General features: G+C 39.9%; 1 protein-coding gene across 17 annotated transcripts in view; it reads left to right on the top strand.

Annotated features, from left to right (window-relative positions):
- Nucleotides 1–955: 955 nt before the first annotated feature.
- The window catches only part of Pum1 (pumilio RNA binding family member 1), a 123,635-nt gene continuing 103,693 nt past the window's right edge, over nt 956–20,897 (top strand). For 16 of the 17 annotated variants that reach the window (XM_003471244.5, XM_023565654.2, XM_023565653.2 and 13 more), the window contains exons 1-2: nt 1,060–1,182; nt 7,380–7,753. In XM_003471244.5, the coding sequence (XP_003471292.1) occupies nt 7,391–7,753 (363 nt within the window). In that variant the 5' untranslated portion in view covers nt 1,060–1,182; nt 7,380–7,390. Of the gene's footprint in view, nt 1,183–7,379; nt 7,754–20,897 lie in introns of all 17 variants that reach the window. The other variant, XM_063235937.1, reaches the window with a different exon arrangement.

The raw sequence follows: 20,897 nt of genomic DNA, 5'->3' as shown, positions 1-20,897 counted from the left end.
TCAGGGCCTTCACCCTTGAGGTTCGGTTATACCTTGTGTTTAGCTATCTTTCGAAGCCTAATAGAGTCATGGGTGGGCTTTTTTCCAGAGGTTTCTGGATCTAGAGTATGTGCCGCTGGAGTTGATTCATGATGCAGGTTAGGCCCAGGGTCACTAGGATTAAGGTTGTAAGTACTAGCTCCCTAAGTATTCTGGGTAAGATAAAAGGGGCAGAAAGATTTTTTTTCTTTAACTTTGTATCAATTCCAGGAATCAAACTCATAACCGCCTGCTTGCAAGGCAGGTGCTTATGCCGCTGAGCTAAACCCTCAGCCCTCAGAAACATGTTCTTAAGTTCCCTTGTTGCTTTTGCTATCTTCTGTCTGCCTTGAATTGTTGCCCCTCTGCCACATCTCCCTCCCTTAGAGCCAGCTGATTATGGACTGAAACTTGCGAACTGTGCACCAAATGTTTTCTCTAAACTTTAGGTGTTGGGTGTTTTGTCTCAGCAACTAGGAAAGTAATTAAGCTATAGGTACACTTCCAGCCCTTTAAATATTATTATTATTACTTTTTACTTTGAGACTAGATCTAAGTCTCTAAAATCCCAGTCTGGGCTGGCACTTGGGACCCTCCCTGCCTCAGCCTCCCAGAACGCTGGGAGGTGTCCTGCTGAGGTGGTATTCTTCTCTTTACAAATGGAGACGTGAAGACTGGAAGACTGAAAACGACGCCTCAGCGAGGCCCAGACCCAGCGAAGGGTCCGAGCGCAGCGCCGCCGAGCCCACAGCCCCGCTGGCGCCGCTCCCCCAGGCGCTCTAAGCCCAGCGGTCTCGGTGGACGTCCTTGAGTGGCTCCGTGCGCGCTCAGGTGCGCGCAGCGCTTCGGCCTTCGCCGGCGCGCGCTCGCCCAATCGGGCGGGCACTCTAGCGCGCTGGGGTAGTGTTGATGCCGAGTTTCCCAAGTTCACACAGGCCCTGGGTTGGCATGGCAACCAGGCAACCTGTTCTAGAGCTGCCTGCGTTCTCCTCACACGCTGCTGCCACCGCCGGAGTCGGGGCCAGAGTCTATCCCATGATGCACCGCGCCAGCCCAGTCCCCAGTGGGCCGCCATGTTGTTGGAGTGAAAGGTAAGGGGGAGCGAGAGCGCCGGAGAGAGAAGATTGGGGGGCTGAAATCCATCTTCATCCTACCGCTCCGCCCGTGAGTATCCGCACCCCGCTGCCCCCAAACGCTGCTCCGGACCCCTAGCGAACAGATTATCCCTTCGTATTGGTGTTTGGGAGAGGATAGGAGGATGAGAAGGGCTTTGGAAAAGCCGCCGGGCCCTGGCTGAGGCTTCTCACTGGCTGTTCTTCGTACATGTTTTGGAGTCAGCAGCAAGGCCCCTATTGTTATCAAAGGAGGGGGGGTGGGGTGCGGGGTCGCAGCGAGGAAAATGCCTGGGGTTTAGGCCCGGGCCCAGATCCTAAGAGGTGTCTCCCGTGTTTGTGCTCGGCCCTTTTGGGAGTCCCCGGAGATTGGTGTTGCCATTCGGGTTCGTTTTTTGATGGGTTTGCGAATCCCCGAGTCTTGTGCGTGGCCATAAGTGTAATTCTGTGCAACCTCGGGTTTCTTCGACTTCTTGAGCTTCGTTGGCGGCGCCGATGGAGGAGGAACAATAAATGGCTTTAGAAGCAGCCGGGGCCCTAGTGTACGGGCGAGACCCACCATGGGGGAACTTTGCAAGCCTTAAATGTGGAATAGTGGCGATCAGGAAGTTTCAGATCGCTCTTTGGGCTTCTCGGTGCTTGTGGCCTTTTGTTTCCGTGAGAGCTCGTGTTTTTGGTTCTTCCTCTGTGAGCCTCCCAGTGTTGGCTTGTGTGTGTCTCTCAACTCAAGCAGGGGTTACCTCTCGCTGGTAGGATATACATCTATATACAGAATAATAGTTTTTGTCCTCGCAAACGTGGTTAGTCAACATAGGGCATTTGTTTTACTTGTCACTAGCACTCCCCCGTCAAGTGAGGAATACACTCCTGTAACTTTTTTCTATTGTAGTTACACCCCCACCCTCGACCCGAAGCCAAACCAAAGAACCCATATACAAATTGCCAGAGAAGGCTATCCTCATTGTAACTTTGAAGAATTGTGCCCCTTCATTGTTTAAGAAAACAGTGTTGATAGCTCTTGATCATTTTGCTCACTTCCGATGATTACTGGTATTAGTAAGAATAAGATTTTATGAGGCTCTTTGTCGAGGTTTTATTAAATCAGTTATTTCCGAGACAATAGATTTGTAACTTTAGCTTTGTTTTTGTAAAACGCGAAAAACTCACCAAGACTAGCCTTAGATACCTTATGTGGCTTCCGATGCAGTTTTAGTAAACAACATGAAACATTTTTATCCTCCTCAAATTTTAACTTTGTAAAACACTGAGTGCTGTTGATTTCTTTTATCTGTAAATACTGGATTCTGAACTTTGAGTTCGTATTTTGCCTTAGCCATATTTGAATTCATTTTGTTCAAGGCCATAGCTTTTTGAAGTTGGAGTTTGTTTAGTTTGGGTTTGAGATGAACTGCTTTAAAATAAATTTATGACCACAGAGTGTTTGTTCAGTGTGATAAAAATAAATACTTTTTAAACCACCCCGCATTTTAGTAAAAGATAGTTTAAACCATGTTCCTTTGTTTGAAGTTCTAACTCTTATTAGTGATATATTAAAAAAACAAAGGAAAACCAAACCAAACCACACCTTGACATAAACAGTTTGAAAGCAATGGTCGAATAGTAGGATTGGCATCTCAGTTGCTTAAAATATTTAGAAAAAAACTCCATGTGGCTATACGCTTAAAAAATGTTTTATATTTTGTTTTTTTTTTTGAGACAGTCTCACTATGCATTTTAGGCTTGCTTTGAACTGAGTTTGTAGCCCGGACTGGGCTTGAACTCAACAGCTATTCTCTGCCTCAGTCTCCAGTGCCGAGATTACAGGGTGCATCTCCGTGCCTGACCTCTAAAAAATATTTATAGTGCCTACTAATACGGAATAAAGGGGCTGGAGTTATAGTTCAGCGGTGTAAGTGTCTGCCTGCCTAGTGTAAGATGCCAAGTTCGATTCCCGGTACAAAAACAAAAGTAATATGGAATAGTGATAATCATTTTGGGGAATTGGTGCATGTTATACAAACCCCTTTACCTTCTCTAAATTTTTACTTTCATATGCCATTTGTATAAAAATATATTTCAGTGGGTTTGGTGGTACATGCCTATTGATCCTAGCATCCTGGAGGCTGAGGCAGGAGGATGGCAGTGAGTTTGAGGCCAGCCTGGTTCATGTAGCTAGACTCTCTTTAAAAAAAAAAAAAAAGTAAAAATACATTTCAAGTGTCACATATAACTTGTATTGAGCTTTGCGAGTTCCCAAAAGATAAGCAATTTAAATTGTTTCCTGATTTTATTAATTTTTGTGCTAAAGTTAACCCAAGGCATGCTGATTGCTTAGGTATTTGCTCACTTTTTTTTCTTTTTTTTCCTTTTCTTTTCTTTTTGAGACTGAGTCTTGCCATGCGGTTCAGGCTGGCCTTGGGCTCACTTTGTAGCCCAGGCTGGTCTCTGACACTCAATGATCTTATTGCCTCCTAAGTGCTGCTCACTTTTCAAAATGTCCCTTCTGCCAGGTTTTCTCTTGTTTGGAGTATGACCTTGCCTTCTTAGGTAAAGCAGGAAGTCTTCAGGGCCTACAGATAGTTTAACAAAAGCCAGTTGTTTGGTTTGAACATTTTGAAATGAACCCCTCTCCCCATCCTTTTTTAGAATTCGGCGTGCTGTGGCTTCATTTTTTTTCTTTTTTTTGAGACAGGGTCTCACTGTGTAGAGTAGGCCCTTGAACGAACTCCCTTAGGTAGCCCAGGCTGGCCAACTCAGGGTGATCCTCATGCCTTAGCCTCCCTAGTGCTGGGATTACAGGCTTGCACCTTCATGCCCAGCCAAGGTTTTTTTTTTTTTTCCCATATGGAAATTAATTTATTAACTCACTCATTTTTTTTTTTTAAAGACATGGGTCTTCCTATGTAGTTCTGGCTGATCTTGAATTCATCATGCAGGACAGGCTAGTCTCCAATGTGTGTCCAGTCTTCGTGCCTCAGTCTCTGTTGGGATTACAGGCTGTGCTATCACACCTAGTTGGAAATACATTTTAGATAACTAATTTTGACAGGTTTTTTATGTCAGAAAAGGCTGCACTTGACTACTTTAGGAATTGTTTTAAGAGATTGGCACTTCATTATTAGGGGTGGTAACTAAATTTGTAGGATCTTCAACATGGTGACTTTAAATTTATCAAAAACTTTTAAAACTTGTTTATTTTGATTAAAAAACTGGGGCCAGGAATGGTGGCGCACACCTGTAATCCCAGAAGTAGCAAGGTTGAAGCAGGAGGATTGGTGTGAGTTTGAGGCCAGTCTGGACTACATACACATAGTGAGACTTAGTCTGAAAAAAGAAATATTTTGACTAAAAAGCAAATCAGGCATAGAAGATTTCCTCCCATTTTTCTAGGTGAGGAAATGGGTTTAGAAGGGTTGTTAATTTAGTGACAACTTGGGTTTTGGAACTCCTGGAATATTCTAGAAAAAAGATTGTTGGATTGAGATTCTCTCAGAAGAAAATGGGACTGTCCAGTATTAGAAATAGTGTAATGAGCACTTTTGAAAATCAAGTGAGAAGGCATTAGGTTTGTTTGTACATTGCAAAAGACTGTGATGTAACTACTGTGCTTTCCTGGTTTTGGTATTTGTACATGGACACAATTTTATTCATGAAAACAAAATGAAGTCTAGAATGCTAAACTACTCCAGGCTCATGATAAAGTTCTCCTGGATTGGAATGGTTAACCTAGACTGGGCATTTCCAAATTAGGCTTTGAACAGATTACAAATTCTGTGTCTTCTTACTTGTGGTTGTAAAACATGAATTGTGAGAAACGAATGTTACTTTACCAGGAGGCTTAATTATTCAGTAAGAGAGATTATCAACTTCTCATTGACATACAAAGCATAGGTAGCCATGGACTCAGGTTAAATTTTTTTTTTTTGTAGTACGGGAATCGAGCTCACGACCTCATACCTGCAAGGCAGGCGCTTATGCAGCTGAGCTAAATCCTCGGCCCTGGTTAATTTTTAAATCAGGCTCTAGTCCTTGAGATGGCTGTGTCTTAATTCTGATTTTTTTTTATAGCAATTGTGATAGATGCATCTAAATTCTGATTTATTTACTTTGTATGTACAAATGTAATTTTCTGACTTTAAGAAACTTCAGTAGTAATGTTTGACAGTAACATTTCAAGGATTCTTTGTTTTCTTCCCAAGAGTAGATGATACTAGAGAGAGATACAGTTGCAAGGAAATGATAAGAAGAACTAGGTTTCAGTGGAGAGTAGATTGAGGTCCTTTCCTGCTATATTCACTAGCAGAACGGCTTTGGGCACAACCGTTTCTATCCCTTAAGATTTTCATGTATAGGGGCTGGGGATTTAGCTCAGTGGCAGAAGTGCCTGCCTGTCAAGTGCGAGGCCATGATGAAACTGATAACAGGGAGAAAAAAAAGATTTTCATGTATAAAAGAGGAGCAATAATCCTTACCTTTCAGTGTTTCTGTGATGTGATTAAGTCTGCAGTACGTTCGGTAACCCTTACTGTGGTGAAGCCTTTGGCTTTTACAGTAATGCTTTCTATACAAGTTTGGTTTGTCTCATTGTTTCTAGGAGTTAAAGCACTAATAAAATAATTATGTGATTACATTATAATTGTAAGTTATTGGTAGAAGTCTTGAATTCCCTCCATCCCCATCCATAGCAGCTGAGGAGAGTGTTTGAACTAAGAACATTCTGTTACTGTTCTTGGTCAGAATGTCTGTTTCTTGAAGAGCTGTTCTATGAATACATTGGACATGTTTTTGTTTATTTTGAGACAGGATTCTGCTTTGTAGTTTAGACTGGCATTGAACTCACTGTGTAGCCTAGGTGGGCCTGCATCTCAAACCCCCCCCCCCCATTCCTACAGCTAGGATTACAGTGTGCATGTCGCTGTGCCTGGCTATATTGGACAACTTACTTGTTTTTTTTTTTTTTTTTTTTTGTCTTTTTCCTTTTTATCGGTACCAGGGATCGAACTCACGACTGCCTGCTTGCAAGGAAGGCGCTTATGCTGCTGACCTAAATCCCCAGCCCCTTATTTGTTATTTTTAAAAATAACATTTATTGTGGTGTCTCCCATAAAACTATGAAGATTGTTGGCACCTCCCACTCTTTTGGACAATTTAAAGGGGCCTTTCAAGTTAGATAGTCTGAGCTATTGATATTTGGGGTTTAAGGTTTTTTTTGGCATAGTCTGCTCCAGTTATAAAGTTATGATGATTTATTTATTTAGTTACTAATTTTTTTCCAGGTTTTTTTTTTTTTTTTTAGACACAGGGTCTTGCTATGTAGTTCAGGCAGGCCTTGAACTATATTAGTCTAGGCTGACCTTGAACTCACAGCAATTCCCGTCTCAGCTTTCTGAATGCTAGGATTACAGCTGTGCACCATCATGCCTGGCCATGTTGTGATTTTTAAAAAAGCTTTTGTTGCTCAGGTACACACCTGCAATCCCAGATACTTGGGAGACTGTGGCAGGAGCATCAAGTTTTGAGTCCATTCTGGGCACATTAGTGAATCCCTGCCTTGAAATAAAGGGCTAGGATGTAACTCACTGGTGGAGCACCACTCACTAAATTTGACCTCCAATGCCACCCCCACCCAAAAAGGAAGAAAGAAAGAAAGAAAGAAAGAAAGATATTTGTTCTTTTAAAAGCAATATGACACAATTGACTTAAAGAACTGATAGTTTGGGTAAAGAAACCGTTGATTGAAATCTACCATCCTGTTAATTTTTTTATGCATGTGTTGCTGGAAATAGTGGGCATCTTACTGAGCTATGTCCCTACCCCTTGTTAACGTTGTGGTAAAACTTCCCCTGTAGTTTCTAATTAACTCCTGATTTCATCTTGTCAGTGTGTATACCACCTAACTTTATTTCCATTATATGTACATAGATGCAGCAGCAATTTAAAAAGTTTTTTTTTTTTAAATATAAGATCTTATTAGTTGTTCCTGTTGGCTTTGAACTCACTCTCTATGTAGCCTAGGCTGGCCCCAAACTGACCTTGAGCCTCCTGTCAGAGCCTTTCAAGGGCTGGGGTTATAGGCGTATGGTACCATGCCTGGCAAAAATAGTGATTTCAGCTTCAGAAATTGTATATATATTACAAGATACATAGCTGGTTGTATTGCGAGTGATACATAGTTTATACTTCTATTGGTGTATGTCAGGTTGTTTTAAAGATATAAGTATTGAGCATTTTTAACTTATTTGTCCCTAGGTGTTGGTGGAATGAGCGTTGCATGTGTCTTGAAGAGAAAAGCAGTGCTTTGGCAGGACTCTTTCAGCCCCCACCTGAAACATCACCCTCAAGAACCGGCTAATCCCAACATGCCTGTTGTTTTGACATCTGGAACAGGGTCGCAAGCGCAGCCACAACCAGCTGCAAATCAGGCTCTTGCAGCTGGGACACACTCCAGCCCTGTCCCAGGATCCATAGGAGTTACAGGCCGCTCACAGGACGACGCTATGGTGGACTACTTCTTTCAGAGGCAGCATGGTGAGCAGCTTGGGGGAGGAGGAAGTGGTGGAGGCGGCTATAATAATAGCAAACATCGATGGCCTACTGGGGATAACATTCATGCAGAGCATCAGGTAAAAAAAGTTCACTATTTCAGCTTTAAAACTTTTATAAACTCTGTCCACTTAAGATATTTGCTTTCAGTGAATGTCTTTAAAAGCTTAAATTAATGATTTAGTTTAAACAAGAGTCACTTTTTTTTTGGTACCGGATCTCAAACTCAAAACCTTGCACTTGCCAGGTAAAGAGTCACTTCTTTAAAGAACAACCACTAATATTGTCGTTTGGTTATGTGCCATTCTAGTGTTGGAAAAATAGTAAATAACCAATTTACTTAAAAAAGACAAGATTGTTTTAATGTGCACAGTGCATTTCTGGGAATACCATTTTTAACAATACTTCCTCTGTTGATACATATTTTAAGATTGTTGGGGAATTTTCTGTTGGGCATATTTAATTTTAAGATGTTACAGTTAAAGAATGGGAAATTTGCTAGCAAATTAACTAGTTGCTTAAGTGACACTTGTTTGAAATGGAACTGATTTCATATTTTGTGCTGGGAAATATTGATTGTGGCTTTTAGGTTTTAATCATCTTTGTCCATAATAGCACATGACTGTAACCCCAGCTGCTTGGGAGGCTGAGGCAGGAGAACTATTAAGTTCAAGGCCTTGGCAATTTAGTGAGACTATCTCAGAAAAAATAGGATTTGGGAATGTAGCTTAGTGAATAAGTACTTGCTACCACTAGCATGTGAGAAACCCTGGGTTCAATTCCCAGTTTCATAAAAAGAAAAAAAAAATCTTTTTCAGAAAATATAGATCAGGCTAAAAACCTTTTAGTCAGTAAAATATATTCTGATTCAAGCATTGACTTTGGAGTAGAATGATTAAAAATGTTAAAATTAACCAAATCAAACGAGTTCTTAGAACCAGCCTTATAATAGAGATGTCAAGGAAATTTATTGAATGTATGAGTCCTTAACCCTTAGCCCTCTAAATGAAGATGGGAAAAGGGACATGTTCATAAAATGTAAGGCCTTAAATTTCAGGATAAGATTTAATGTGGTAAGGCAGCAAGGGTTTTCAGTGTTTGGAAATCCTTTTTTTTTTTTTTTTGAGACAAAAATCTTCCTATATAGTTCAAGCTGATCTTGAACTCACTAAGTAGCCCAGGGTGGTTTAGAACTTGCTGTGATCCTCATGTCTGTGTCTCCTTAGAGCTGGGATTGTAAGCATGTGACACAAATCTGGTTTGCCTGTTTTTTTTTTTTTTTTTTAAAAGTATTGTTGGGATTGAACATGGACCTCACAAGTGGTAGACATTGTGCGTTGTCACTGAGCTAAATCCCCAGCCCTTTTTATTTTTCTTTTTAGATAAGTGTTTCTGTAAGTATGATCCCTTTGCCTCTGGAGTAGTTGGCATTATGGACTATCACTCTGGGATCTAATAGTAATTTTTTTTTAATCGGTACCAGGGATTGAACTCATGACCGCCTGCTTGCAAGGCAGGTGCTTATGCCGCTGAGCTAAATCTCCAGCCCTTAATAGTAATTTTTATAATTTAAGATTTTATTCCTCAACAAGATTGAAAGTTTCACCATGTAATACTGAAGGTCAAGTCTTTGACTTGCTGTGATTGTTTTATTTCCTTATTGCAAAATATTTTTCTGTAAATGACTATGAGGTAAAGTGGATGATGAAATAGGGAAAAAATTTTAATGTTGATTGGCTCAACTGGTGCCTCTATTTTGAGTTAAAGGGAACAGAGATAAATAGAAGCTGTATGTTGGGGAAAGGGACCGAGGTTGGTCACCTTGCTTGCAGTCTTATGCGCTAGGATCTGTTGGTCCACCTGAGGTTGGCAGACAGTGGGAAGTAATTGTGGGTAGCCAGGTAGAATTCAGTGGATGGATTCTTAGACTTGTACTGCTTTTTTCTTTCACTCGGTGTTGTCGTCTTACAGTGATGTGCTGACACCCACCTTTGACATACCTACCATTCTTATTCTACAGTGATAAGAATTAATCTTTGTACCTTGAAATTATCAGGAACTTCTGTGTTAAACTGGAAAGGAGCCCAACTAGTCTCCAACTTGAGGAGCCTTGTTATTCTGTGGTGATCCCTTTTGTGTCAGTCTATGTACTGTCCAACCATGAATCTCCTTTCTGTGTAGTTTGATTAGGTACCTCAGCTTTTTATTTTTTAATTTTATTTTGAAAGTAGTAAAAATGCAACAGCACAAAACAGAACAAAGTCAATCAAGACAATGCAGTGAAATTGGTACAGGATTTTACCATAGGATACTGGGATAGTAGTAATAGGTACTATGGTGTATCTCCTTAACTTCACAATAGTTGTCCAGTCAATTAGGTATAGCAAAATCAGACCAAAAATAGAACATTATAAAACCAATTGAGAATACTGAATAGAGCAAAAGAAACATAACAAAACAGTGAAAACAACTTTTGCCTTCAAACAGAAGATAGAAGGAAATCCCCCATATTTGCTATACTGCATATGGTCATCCTCCCAAGAGATGCTGAGACATCTATCCCCAGTAGCTATGGGTGGGGGGGCAGGGGAAGGGTGCTTGATTTTCAGCCCGTGTGGCAGTAGACTCACAAGTAATGGTTCTCCTCCTGGCCCTGGCCCCAGGCGCTTACCAGGAGGGCGCGTGAATAAGCTGCTTGAGTCCCACCATGTCCAGATCTTGGGAGTGTTGGTTCTTCTCCTGGCCCTCACCGAGACGCTTAACAAGAGGGCAGGTGAATAAGCTTCCTGAGTCCCACCATGGCTGGATCTCGGGAGTTCTGGTTCTCCTCCTGGCCTTTGCTGCCAGGTACCTCAGCTTTTGAGCCAATAGCATTTACTTCACATGCTTTTTTCATATTGTATTGTATTTTGAGTTTACAAGTCTTAACATTAGGTACTTAGTCAAAAGAGTCATTTGAAGTAGCTGGGTGTGGTGGCACAGGCCTGTAATCCCTAGCACTCTGGAGGCTGAAGCAGGAGGATTGCTGAAAGTGAGGCCAGCCTGGACTACATGGTGAGTTCAAAGCCAGCTGGAACTACATAGTGAAACCCTGTCTCCAAAATAAAAGTAGAAACGAGAAAAAAAGAATCATTATGTGCTTTTCCCTTCACCATCACTTTTTTTAGTACTGAGTTAATGAATTTAGGGCCTTTACACTGAGCTACATCTCTGGCTGTGTTTTAAATTTTGAGATAGGAACTTGCTAAGTTGCTCAGGCTGGACTGAAGTTTGTGATTTGCCTGCCTCAACCTCTCAGAGTGCCTGGATTATACCCACCTGCAACCCTTTGACTATAAGATCATTTTGTTCCAGTTGAGGGTGTGGGTCACTGGTAGAAAGCATACTTAGCATGTGTGTAGCCTTTGGTTCAAATTCCAGCACTTCAAAAAAGTTTTCAGTTAGATGCCTGTCTCTATTGTGCATGAAGCTTTGCACAGTGTCAGTATTGTAGCCAATGAGGTTTTATTTTTGGTACTGGGAATTGGACTCAGGACCTTGTGCTTGGCCAGTCACATGCTTATGTCACTGAGTTAAATCCCTGGCCCACTCAAAAACTTTTAAAAACATTTTTTTTTTATTAGTACACATTTGTAGTACATGATTACGTTGCTTGTGTGGAGTAGGTACTTATATACAACACATCTTAGTTTTTTTTTTTTTTTTAGACTAGTCAAGTGTAGTAGTGAGAAGGGGGAAAGAGTAGAACAAGGAGGTCAATCTGTACTGACTGTGAACAATCAATTGAGATAACTCACTACCTTCGGACCAGCCTTAATTTTTTTTTGAGATGAGGTCTTATTCTGCAGTCTAGGCTGGCCTTGAACACAGTATGTAGCCTAGGTTGGCCTCAAACTCACAGCAGTCCTTTTTTTTTTTTTTGCTCCCTCCCAGCCCTCACAGCAGTCTTCTTACCTCAGCCTCTCAAGTGCTGGGATGACAGGTGTGTGCTACCATGCCTGGCTCACATCTCAGTTCTTTTTTATTCCTCTTTCCTGCCTGTCTCCTGTCCCTCCCTCTCTTGATTCCATCCCATTTGAAAAAGATCTGTCTCCTTCCTATTATCTATTATCTTACTCTTTATATTTTGGGTTGCTCATAGGAAGCCATGTGATATTTAAACTTCGGTGTCTGATTTATTTCACTTAACATCATATCTTAAGATACATCCATTTTTCTTTTTTTTTTTAATTTAAAGAAAGACAAAACATGCTGGGCGTGGTGGCTCATGCCTGTAATCCCAGCACTCGGGAGGCTGAGGCAGGAGGATCCTTGCGGGTTGGAGACCAGCCTGGGCTACAAAGTGAGCTCAAGGCCAGCCTGAAATGCATAGTGTGACACCCACAAAAAGACAAAACAAAACGGAAAACGGGTAGAAATAGTACATACTTTCAAAGAAAAAATAAACAGTAATAAATCACTTGTTGATGTTTACATATTGTCGTCTTACAAATAATTGTTCAAGATACAAAAGTGGAACATATAAATGGGTATTCAAACAGGGAGACTGCAAATAGTTCTGTTCAACTGTCTAATAAAAACTTAGTAGTATGGCTATCAATCCTATACACTTAAACATGTACGCATTTATCCATATCTTCATTTATGTTGAGATTAAATAAACTAATGCAGACTAAAATCACTCTGAACAGAGATTAATAGTATTGCTGGATTTCACATCATGACACTCCGGAATCAGCACTGGGTACTGTAGTGCCTTTTTTTCCTTCAAAGCGTTTGTTCATTTCATCGTGTCATAAGATCAGTTCTCATAAACTGTTTATAGGTTTTACACAAGCATGAGTCTTAACATGTATTTCTATCCTTTCTATATTAGAGGGAGAAACAGAACAAAGCAGGACAGAACATAACATTCCTATAGACATCTAAAACTAAAAAGACATATAAAACTGCTGTATAAGGAGTTCTACCTTGGTTACTGTGTTGTCTCTTATTATCATTATCGTCAGTAGAATTGGCTATATCATCAAATAAAGTATAATTGAATGTATCAGTACATAACAGTATTAATAGAATTACAACTTTGTAGATAGTGTAGAACTACAAAAATAGTAATCAAATCAAAATGGGTATCTTAGTGAATCATTGTCATTTTCAGTATAGTTGTCTATACACTCTGACTTGATATTATCAACCTAACAGTTTTGAATAAAATCTGTCAATAACAAGCAGCAATCAAACAAGTCAGGTTTAACTAAGATCAGTCGTGATATAACAATATAAGTTATACAGGGATCCAGATTAAGTTAATAGGAAATTAAAGGTAATTACTGTGCTATATCTTGATAATTTTGGGATAGCTGTGTGTGCCCTCAGATCTTGTGCTTGTATACAAACTAGGATGGAATAAGTTCTATCTAAGCAGAGTGATGCGAGTAATATGGGTTATAATTCTTGATAATCTATTAGCAATATCTTCTGCTGTCTTTTTAAAGGTTATTCCTCCCCTTTCACTCCCCCAGGGTACACTGAGTATTTTTGGGTCTCTCCAACACCCTCGGTTTTATATTGGGGGGGACAGCCTGCTATTTACCTAAGTGTTTCCAAACTTTCTCACTCCTGGACTTGATCTCTAGTTGTATTTCTTTACTTATTAAAGCCTGTCTTTCCAACCTACCCATAAATACTGGTCCAGTTGCCCCTATTACTCTCTGGTTCCCTACCACATAGAGTTCTGTTTTCTCATATTGATTTTGTCCATATACCCTTCTTCAGGTTAATTATATTTCCTATAAAGAGCATCAGTGGATTCTACCACTTGATCCACTCTGCCTGCGATTCTTTCTTTTTTTCCTTAATTTAGTGTATCTAGGCCATCTATATTAGAAATTATATCCAACTTTCTCTGCCTCATTTCTGTTGTGCTCTTTTTCTGTCATTAGTTGTTTGTCTTCATTTCACTTTTTGCTCCATTCATTGGGGCCTCTCTGCCACTGTTCCTGAAATCCTGGTGCTTTTCTTTCTTTTTAGAATGTCCTGTAGTATTCTCTGTAGGGTTGGATTGGTGGTTGCGAATTCCCCCAGTTCCTCTTTATCTTGGAAGCATCTTGTTTCTCCATTTATTTCCAGGGACAATTTTGCAGGGTACATCAATCTTGACTGGAGGTTATTTTCTTTCAGGACTTGGAATACTTTGCTCTACTCTCTTTTCAGGTTGATGGTTGGTGCTGAGAAGTCTGCTGTAATTCTGATGGGCTTTCCCTTGTAGGTAATCTGTTTCTTGTCTCTGACAGCTTTTAATATTCTGTTTTATATTGGATTTCTGGGATCTTGATTATTATATGCTTGGTTGTAGTTCTGTTTTGATTGTAGGTGGCTGGAGTTCTGTATGCCTCAGATATCTGAGTATCTTTTCCTTTTCCTATGTTTGGGACGTTTTCCTTAATTATTTTTGTGAATAGCCATTGTAGTTCCTTTGTTTGTACTCCTGCTTCTTTATTCACATTGTTTAATCTTAAGTTATAGATCCTCTTGTCATCTTCTAGCCTTTGTATTGTTACTACTTGTTTCCTTGTTTTTTTTTTTTTTTGTCTTTTTTGAGACAGGGTCTCACTATGCAGTTAAGGCTGGCCTTGAGCTCACTTTGTAGCCCAGGCTGGTCTTGAACTTGCAATGATCCTCCCACCTCAGCCTCCTGAGTGCTGGGATTACAGGCGTGAGCCATCAAGCCCTGCTTGGGACTGTAGCCTGCTGTAATCTATCCGCCATCTTTTTCAAGTCCCCACATCCATTTTCTATAAATGACTCAAGTTTATCCTTTATGGCAGAGTAGTACTCCAGTGTGTGTGTTTTCTTTATTTAAATATTCATGTGTTAGACACTATTTCCAAAGTTTAGTTACTGTAAGTGGTGCTGCCATAAACATGGGGATGCATTGATCCTTATATGATGTCCTTACCTCTTCTAGGAAAATACCTAGAAAGAGACTAAATGTTGGATTATATTTTTGATGTCCAACTAGGGAAAAGTTATAGAAGGGTGGTAATGAGATTTCATATGGAAAAATAAGCATGTTAGGGAAGTGAAATGGGGTAAGTTAAGAATTCAGAAGTATCTCCTTGAATATTGGGTTATAAAATTTCCTTTGAGTGTACACGTGGCTAAAGAGAATGGGATGAACCAATAGATTCTTAGGGAAAAATGTAACAGGAAGAAGAGTTTTAAATTTCAGTTATAAATGTAGTTAAAGTACTTTGTAAACTGTAAGGAATAAGGTGTTCTTGTTTTTAGCACACTATTGTATAGTTGTAGAAGAGGTGTACATTTTTTGAACGTGTGTCCATTTTCTCTCAGGCAACAGTTTTTTTTTTCCTCCCCTGTAATCAAGGTTGAGCCCAGAGACTTTATGCTATGTCCCCTGCTCTTTATTAGTTATTTACTGGGGTTTTTTTTTTTTGAGACAGGCTCTTGCTTTGTAGTGAAACCTGGCCTCAAACTTGTGGGGATCCTCCTGCCTCAGCTTCCTGATTACTGAAATTATAGGTGTGCACCACCACACCTGGCTCTTTATTTATTTCGATACAAGGTTTTGCCAAATTAAGTTGAGCCAGCTGTGTTTTAATTTGGGACCTCCTACCTCAGTTTTTCAGAGTGTTCAAGCAACCACATTTGCTGAATACTTTTTACAAGGTAAGCCTGAGTACTGGAATTATGCTTCTTGGGTGTTGTGGATACCCTTGTTTAGATACTCTTGTGAATGATTTACAAGCTGATTGAGGAACAAACATAAGATGAACAACATACACCAAGAGAGTAGTGTGTGCATGAGTGCATCAGCTGTAATAGTTGTGTGTGTGTGTGTGTGTGTGTGTGTGTGTGTGTGTGTGTAGATGACTTTTGTGCTGTCTTCTCTATATTTTACGTGGAGTTTTTTTATTTTCTGGATACATTAAGGAGCCATAATGGAATTACTGCTCGTGCTCAGGGTATGTCTGTGGATGCCCATGCCTTTGCTTTTTGCTAGAAATATTATAATAAGTGATACAGAGGTTGGCAGTGGATTGGGTAAATTTAGGGTTTTTTTTTTTGGTGATACTGGGATGAAACCCAGAGCCTGATGAGTGCTAGACAAGCCTTGCTCTACTGAACTGTATCCCGAGTCTGGGATAGTTAGTATTTGGGAATTTGTTTAAAGAACTTGGCTTACAAGGCACACATGGTGTTGGTGACAAAACTTGAGATTGTAGAGTTACTAGACTTTGTTCTGAGAGTGTTTGTATTTTTTGATGTGTAATATTTTTGAGAACTGCTAATTTTTGTTGATGCCTTATTAATGATTTGCAAAGAGTTAGCTGACTTAGATTTGTCTGTGAGTTGTCTTTAATAAGTGCTTTTATAATTGTTGGAGTACTTTCATTTTTATTCTAACCCAAAGCCTTGTGCATACTCAGCAGGTGCTCTACTGTACTTCCAGCCCTGATTTACTTGATAAATTTTGGGTCTCATGAGGAAAGCTGTTTCAGTTTTATGGAAGTGGAGCACAGTGAAGAACTGTTTTAGGCATTTCATATAAATAATCATACAGTCTCTGGCCCTCTATGCTTGCCTGCTTTCTGTCCGTGTGTGTGTGTGTGTGGACAGTGGTCTCACTGTGTAGCCCAGTGTGGCCTTGAACTTGCAGTGATCCTCTTAACTCAGCCTCCTGAGTGGTAGGACTACAAACAAGTTTGCCACCATATCTGGTTTGCCTTCTCTCTTTTTTTTTTCCCCCTGAATATCTTCAAACTGAGTGCCTTCTTTCACTTAGTGTTTTTTTTTTTTTTTGGAACTGGGGATCGAACTCACAACCTGGCGATTGGCAGGCAGGCGCTTATGCCACTGAGCTAAATCCTCAGCCCCTCTCACTTCATGTTTTAAAGACTTGTCCAGATAGTGGGGATTGTTGTGGTTACTTTTCTCTCATTGCTGAGACAAAATACCTAACACACAAAATTAAAGGAAAAAAGGTTTGTTTAGCTAACAGTTTGTGAAGTTTATAGTTCATAATCAGCTGGCCCCAAGGCACGGTGGTATGGCAGATGGGCAGCTGTTCCTGGCAGAGGAGGATAGCAAAAGCAACAAGAGCAAAAGGGTGGGGAAAGTCTCTTTTTTTTCCTGCTATATTGTATGCAGGCTGCCTGTCCTAGGGCAGGTACGGCACTCATATCCTCAATCCCAGCAGTAGACAAGGAACCAATCCCAAACTCTAGATTCAGCCACCTCCAAAAAGTCCCCCACTCATGGGGGTCCATCCAGACATAAACTGTTAACAGGGATGTAGTATGACAATGGAGTGCTTGCTTGCCTAGCAAGCACTAGGCTAGTGTGAGAAATCTTTTAGAGCTTGCAACAGTAAAAGACAGCCTTATGCAGTATACACACAGTAGGTCTCACACTGCTACATTAGGTCCTGCCTTCAACTCCTAGCATTTAAAGAAAAAAAGTCATCTGTTGTTATCAAGGCGTCATTTGTTTTTATTTTTGAATAATGTTCCATAGTATAGATCTGTCATATTTTATTTTATCAGTTGGTAGACCTTCGGATTGTTTCTGCTTTTTGGCCATTATGGACACTGCTGTCCATAAGAAAACTTGGGTAGACTCATATATTCATCTGTCTTAGTTACCCAAAGAATTTATTTTTTGTTGATGCTGGAGATTGAATTTAGTACTTCTTTCACTAAGTTACATCCCCAGCCCAAGATTTTAGAATGCATAGATCTTTAATGTACATATACAAAAATAACACATTTTATTGGTGCCAGTGCTTGATAGAAGTAGAGGCTGAGCTAACTGTGGTGGAACATACTGTAATCCCAGCATTTGGGAGGCTGACGCAGGAGGATCCCTATGAGTTTGGGGCCCTAGGCTCCATAGGAAGTTCCAAGTCCAGTCTGAGTTGCACCCTGTCTCTAAAACCACCTTCCCCCCCAAAAAAGTAGGGGTTGGTTTAGTTCAGTATTTATAGCCTTAACTCTGGATTTGAAAAAAATTTAAGCCAGTGTGAAGTTTCACCGGAGCCGTTGTTTGCAGGCAGATGATGTAAATAATCTGTTTTATGCTCTGGGAAGAGGAATGCTTACAATATAGAGAACAGTCATTTTCAGGGGAGCTGTAAACCCTTTAAATGATATGAATATGCTGTACAGTCAGTTGATCTGCTAATGACAAATAGTATTTTACTATTAAAGAAAGGTCCCTGAGGATTTTTATAAGGCTGTATGAAGAAGCACTAAAGATAGTACTTTTTTTTTTGGAGACAGGGTCTCACTAAACATGCTGTTCAGGCTGGCCTTGAGCTCACTTGGTGGCCAAGGCTGGTCTCAAACTTGCAGTGATCCTCTTGCCTCAGCCTCCAAGTGCTGGGATTACAGGTGGCCACATTTGTAATAGCAATGAAGGCAGTGTGTTATTTCTTCTGAAGAAATTTAGTTTCAATTGGAAAGAAGGCAATTGTAAGGAAAAATATTTCAAAATAAGAATTTTAATGAATTTCCATAATGAAGTGGATACCAAGGTGAAGCTATAGTGTGTGATCCAGAAAATCAGGTGAAAAGCAGTTCTGTATCCAATACATTTCCTTCATTTGTTAGTCTGTTTTCTGGAAAATAGGTTTTATGCTGTATGTGATACAGGTTAAAGATGAGGAGGATAAAATCCTACAATATATTGTTGTGTTTGTTTAGGCGGGGAGCTTCACTACATGTAATTTTGCTTCTTGTCCAATTTGCACTCTCCAAATTTCAAATGGCTAAAAGAAAATAAAGGACAAGCAGGATAGTATCTTAAAAGAGATTGGTCTGCTATGTGAAAGTGTATGCTTGATACGTTTCTTGTGGAATTTTAGCATTCAAAAAGACTTGGAGAATCATTTTTTTAAAAAAATTTAAGTGCAGTGTTGTCTCCTTTGTTAATCTCATTTCATCTCCTCTATCTGTCTCTATTATTATTATTATTTTTATTCGATGTTCTGAGACAGAGCTTGCTTTGTAGCTCAGGCTGGCCTTGAATTCACTATTAGTCTAGGCTGGGCTGAACCTCCACGAGTCAGTCCTCTGTAGTGCTGTGATTACAGGTGTGTGCCACTGCAGATGGCACATTAATTGCCTCCCTTCTCCCCTTCTCTTTTCTTTCTTTCTTTTTGAAAAAGGGTCTCACTATATAGTGCTGGCTGACCTTGAACTCAGAGATCCTCTTGCCACAGCCTCTCCCAAGTGCTGAGATTACAGGTGTATACTAGCAGGTTCAGCTTCTCTCTGTCTCAGTTTTTTTTTTCCCCCTTACAGTTGACTTGAGAAGCCTTCACGTTGAGCTATATTCTCAGCCCTTTTGTATTGTAGGTTTTGAGGCAGGCTCTGACAAAGTCATTGTTGCCCAAGCTGAGCTATCTTGTGTCTTAGCCCCCTTGAGAGCTAGAATTACAGGCACTTGCCTTCATGCCTGGCTAATTATCTTTTTCGTTTATTTATTTATTTATTTTTTTTGGTGGTTGGTAGGCATCCTACCACTGAGCTCCACCTCTACCCTTTTTACTTTGGCACAGTCATGCAAAGTTTCCTAGATCTACAACTCCTGATTTTCCTGCTTTAGTCATCTCTATTTTAATGCTGAAGTAGATTGAGTATATGTTTAATGAGCTCTGTAGGTAAGTTTATTATAGTATTACATATTTTTCTGTATCTAAAATTAATAACCACACATATTGTTAAGTTGTACTGAATCTGATAGTTTTTTATTTTGAGTCATCCTATGCAGTTCAGGCTGGTCCTGAATTCACTAGTCCCTGATGGCCTTGAACTTGCTGTGAGTCTCTTGCCTAAGCCTCCTGAATGCTGGGATTACCAGTATGCACCACCACACTGGAGATAGATTCTTTTTTAAAGCATTTCATGATAATCTTCATGAATACTTTAGTTAAGAACCACTATGATGGATTCTCAAAATCAAAACAAACAAAAAAATCAAAGATCAAAACAAAACAGAAAAAGTCTTTCAGTCTTTCATTTCCAGCATCTGACAAATACTCATAAATGCTAAACGAATACATTTTGTGTCATCAAGGCACATTGAAGAAATGTATTCTTTTATTTTGACGAGTTTTGTATTTTAATGATATGTGGAGTGACAGTAAGAGCATCTTGCTATTTATAGTCACAGGAGTGCCCCAAAATTTTGCACACAGTTCTATTTGCTTGAATGCTGTTCTCTTGAGTTTTGTCAGTATTGCCTTTTCTTTCTTTTTTTTTTGGTGTTTTTCCTTTTTATCGGTACCAGGGATCGAACTCACGACTACCTGCTTGCAAGGCAGGCGCTTATGCCGCTGAGCTAAATCCCCAGCCCCTAGTATTGCCTTTTCTCTTTCAGATCTCTTGCTTGTATACCCCTTGGAGAGAGCCCTTCCATCCCATACTTTCTCCTCTCTGCTTTTTCAATAACCTTTATTACCATTTTAAAGTAACCTGTACTTTCCAAATGTTTGCAGGGAGCATCTATTGTTTTCAGAATAATAGCCATTAAAAAAATTTTTTTTTTCTTTTTTGAGGTAGAGTCTCATTGTGTAGTTTGAGCTGGTGTTGAACTCACTCAGTAGACCAGGCTGGCCTCTAAACTTGCTATCATTCTCTTGCTTCAGTCTCCCTAGTGTTGGGATTATAGGCATAAACCACCACCACCTTGACCTTTTTGGGTTTTTGGAGACAGGGTCTCACTGTATGTAGCTCAGGCTGGCCTCAAATTTGGGACAATTTTTGTGTCCCAGCATCTCAGCTGACACCTTGCCTGGCTTTCTCTCGTTACTGATCTGTTAAGAATCATTGGTATCTTGATTGCACACATTTTATACTTTGCATTGCATACTTTTTTAAACTTAAAGGAGATAGAAGTCTATTAAAAAATTTCTCCTATGCATACAGATTTAGTTTTGTGGGCTGGGGATTTAGCTCAGCGGCATAAGCGCCTGCCTTGCAAGTGTGCCGTCATGAGTTCAATCCGTGGTGCTGATAAAAAAAGAAAAAGACCAAAAAAAAAAAAAAAAAAAAAAAAAAAAAAAGCCAAAGCAAAACAACAAAACCAAACCAGAGTTAGTTTTGTGTATTATGTTCTCTTTTAGGATCATGAAGTCCAAAATGAGTTATTTGGTGTGTTTAGAAGCTTCCTTGTTACTTAGATTGCTGATTCATCTGGATA

The sequence above is a fragment of the Cavia porcellus genome, unplaced genomic scaffold, assembly GCF_034190915.1.
Source record: "Cavia porcellus strain 051 isolate PalLab524CR breed Dunkin Hartley unplaced genomic scaffold, mCavPor4.1 scaffold_25, whole genome shotgun sequence".
Taxonomy (NCBI): Eukaryota; Metazoa; Chordata; class Mammalia; order Rodentia; family Caviidae; genus Cavia; species Cavia porcellus.
Note: the sequence above shows the minus strand (reverse complement) of the source record. Positions and strands in the feature narration are given on the sequence as shown.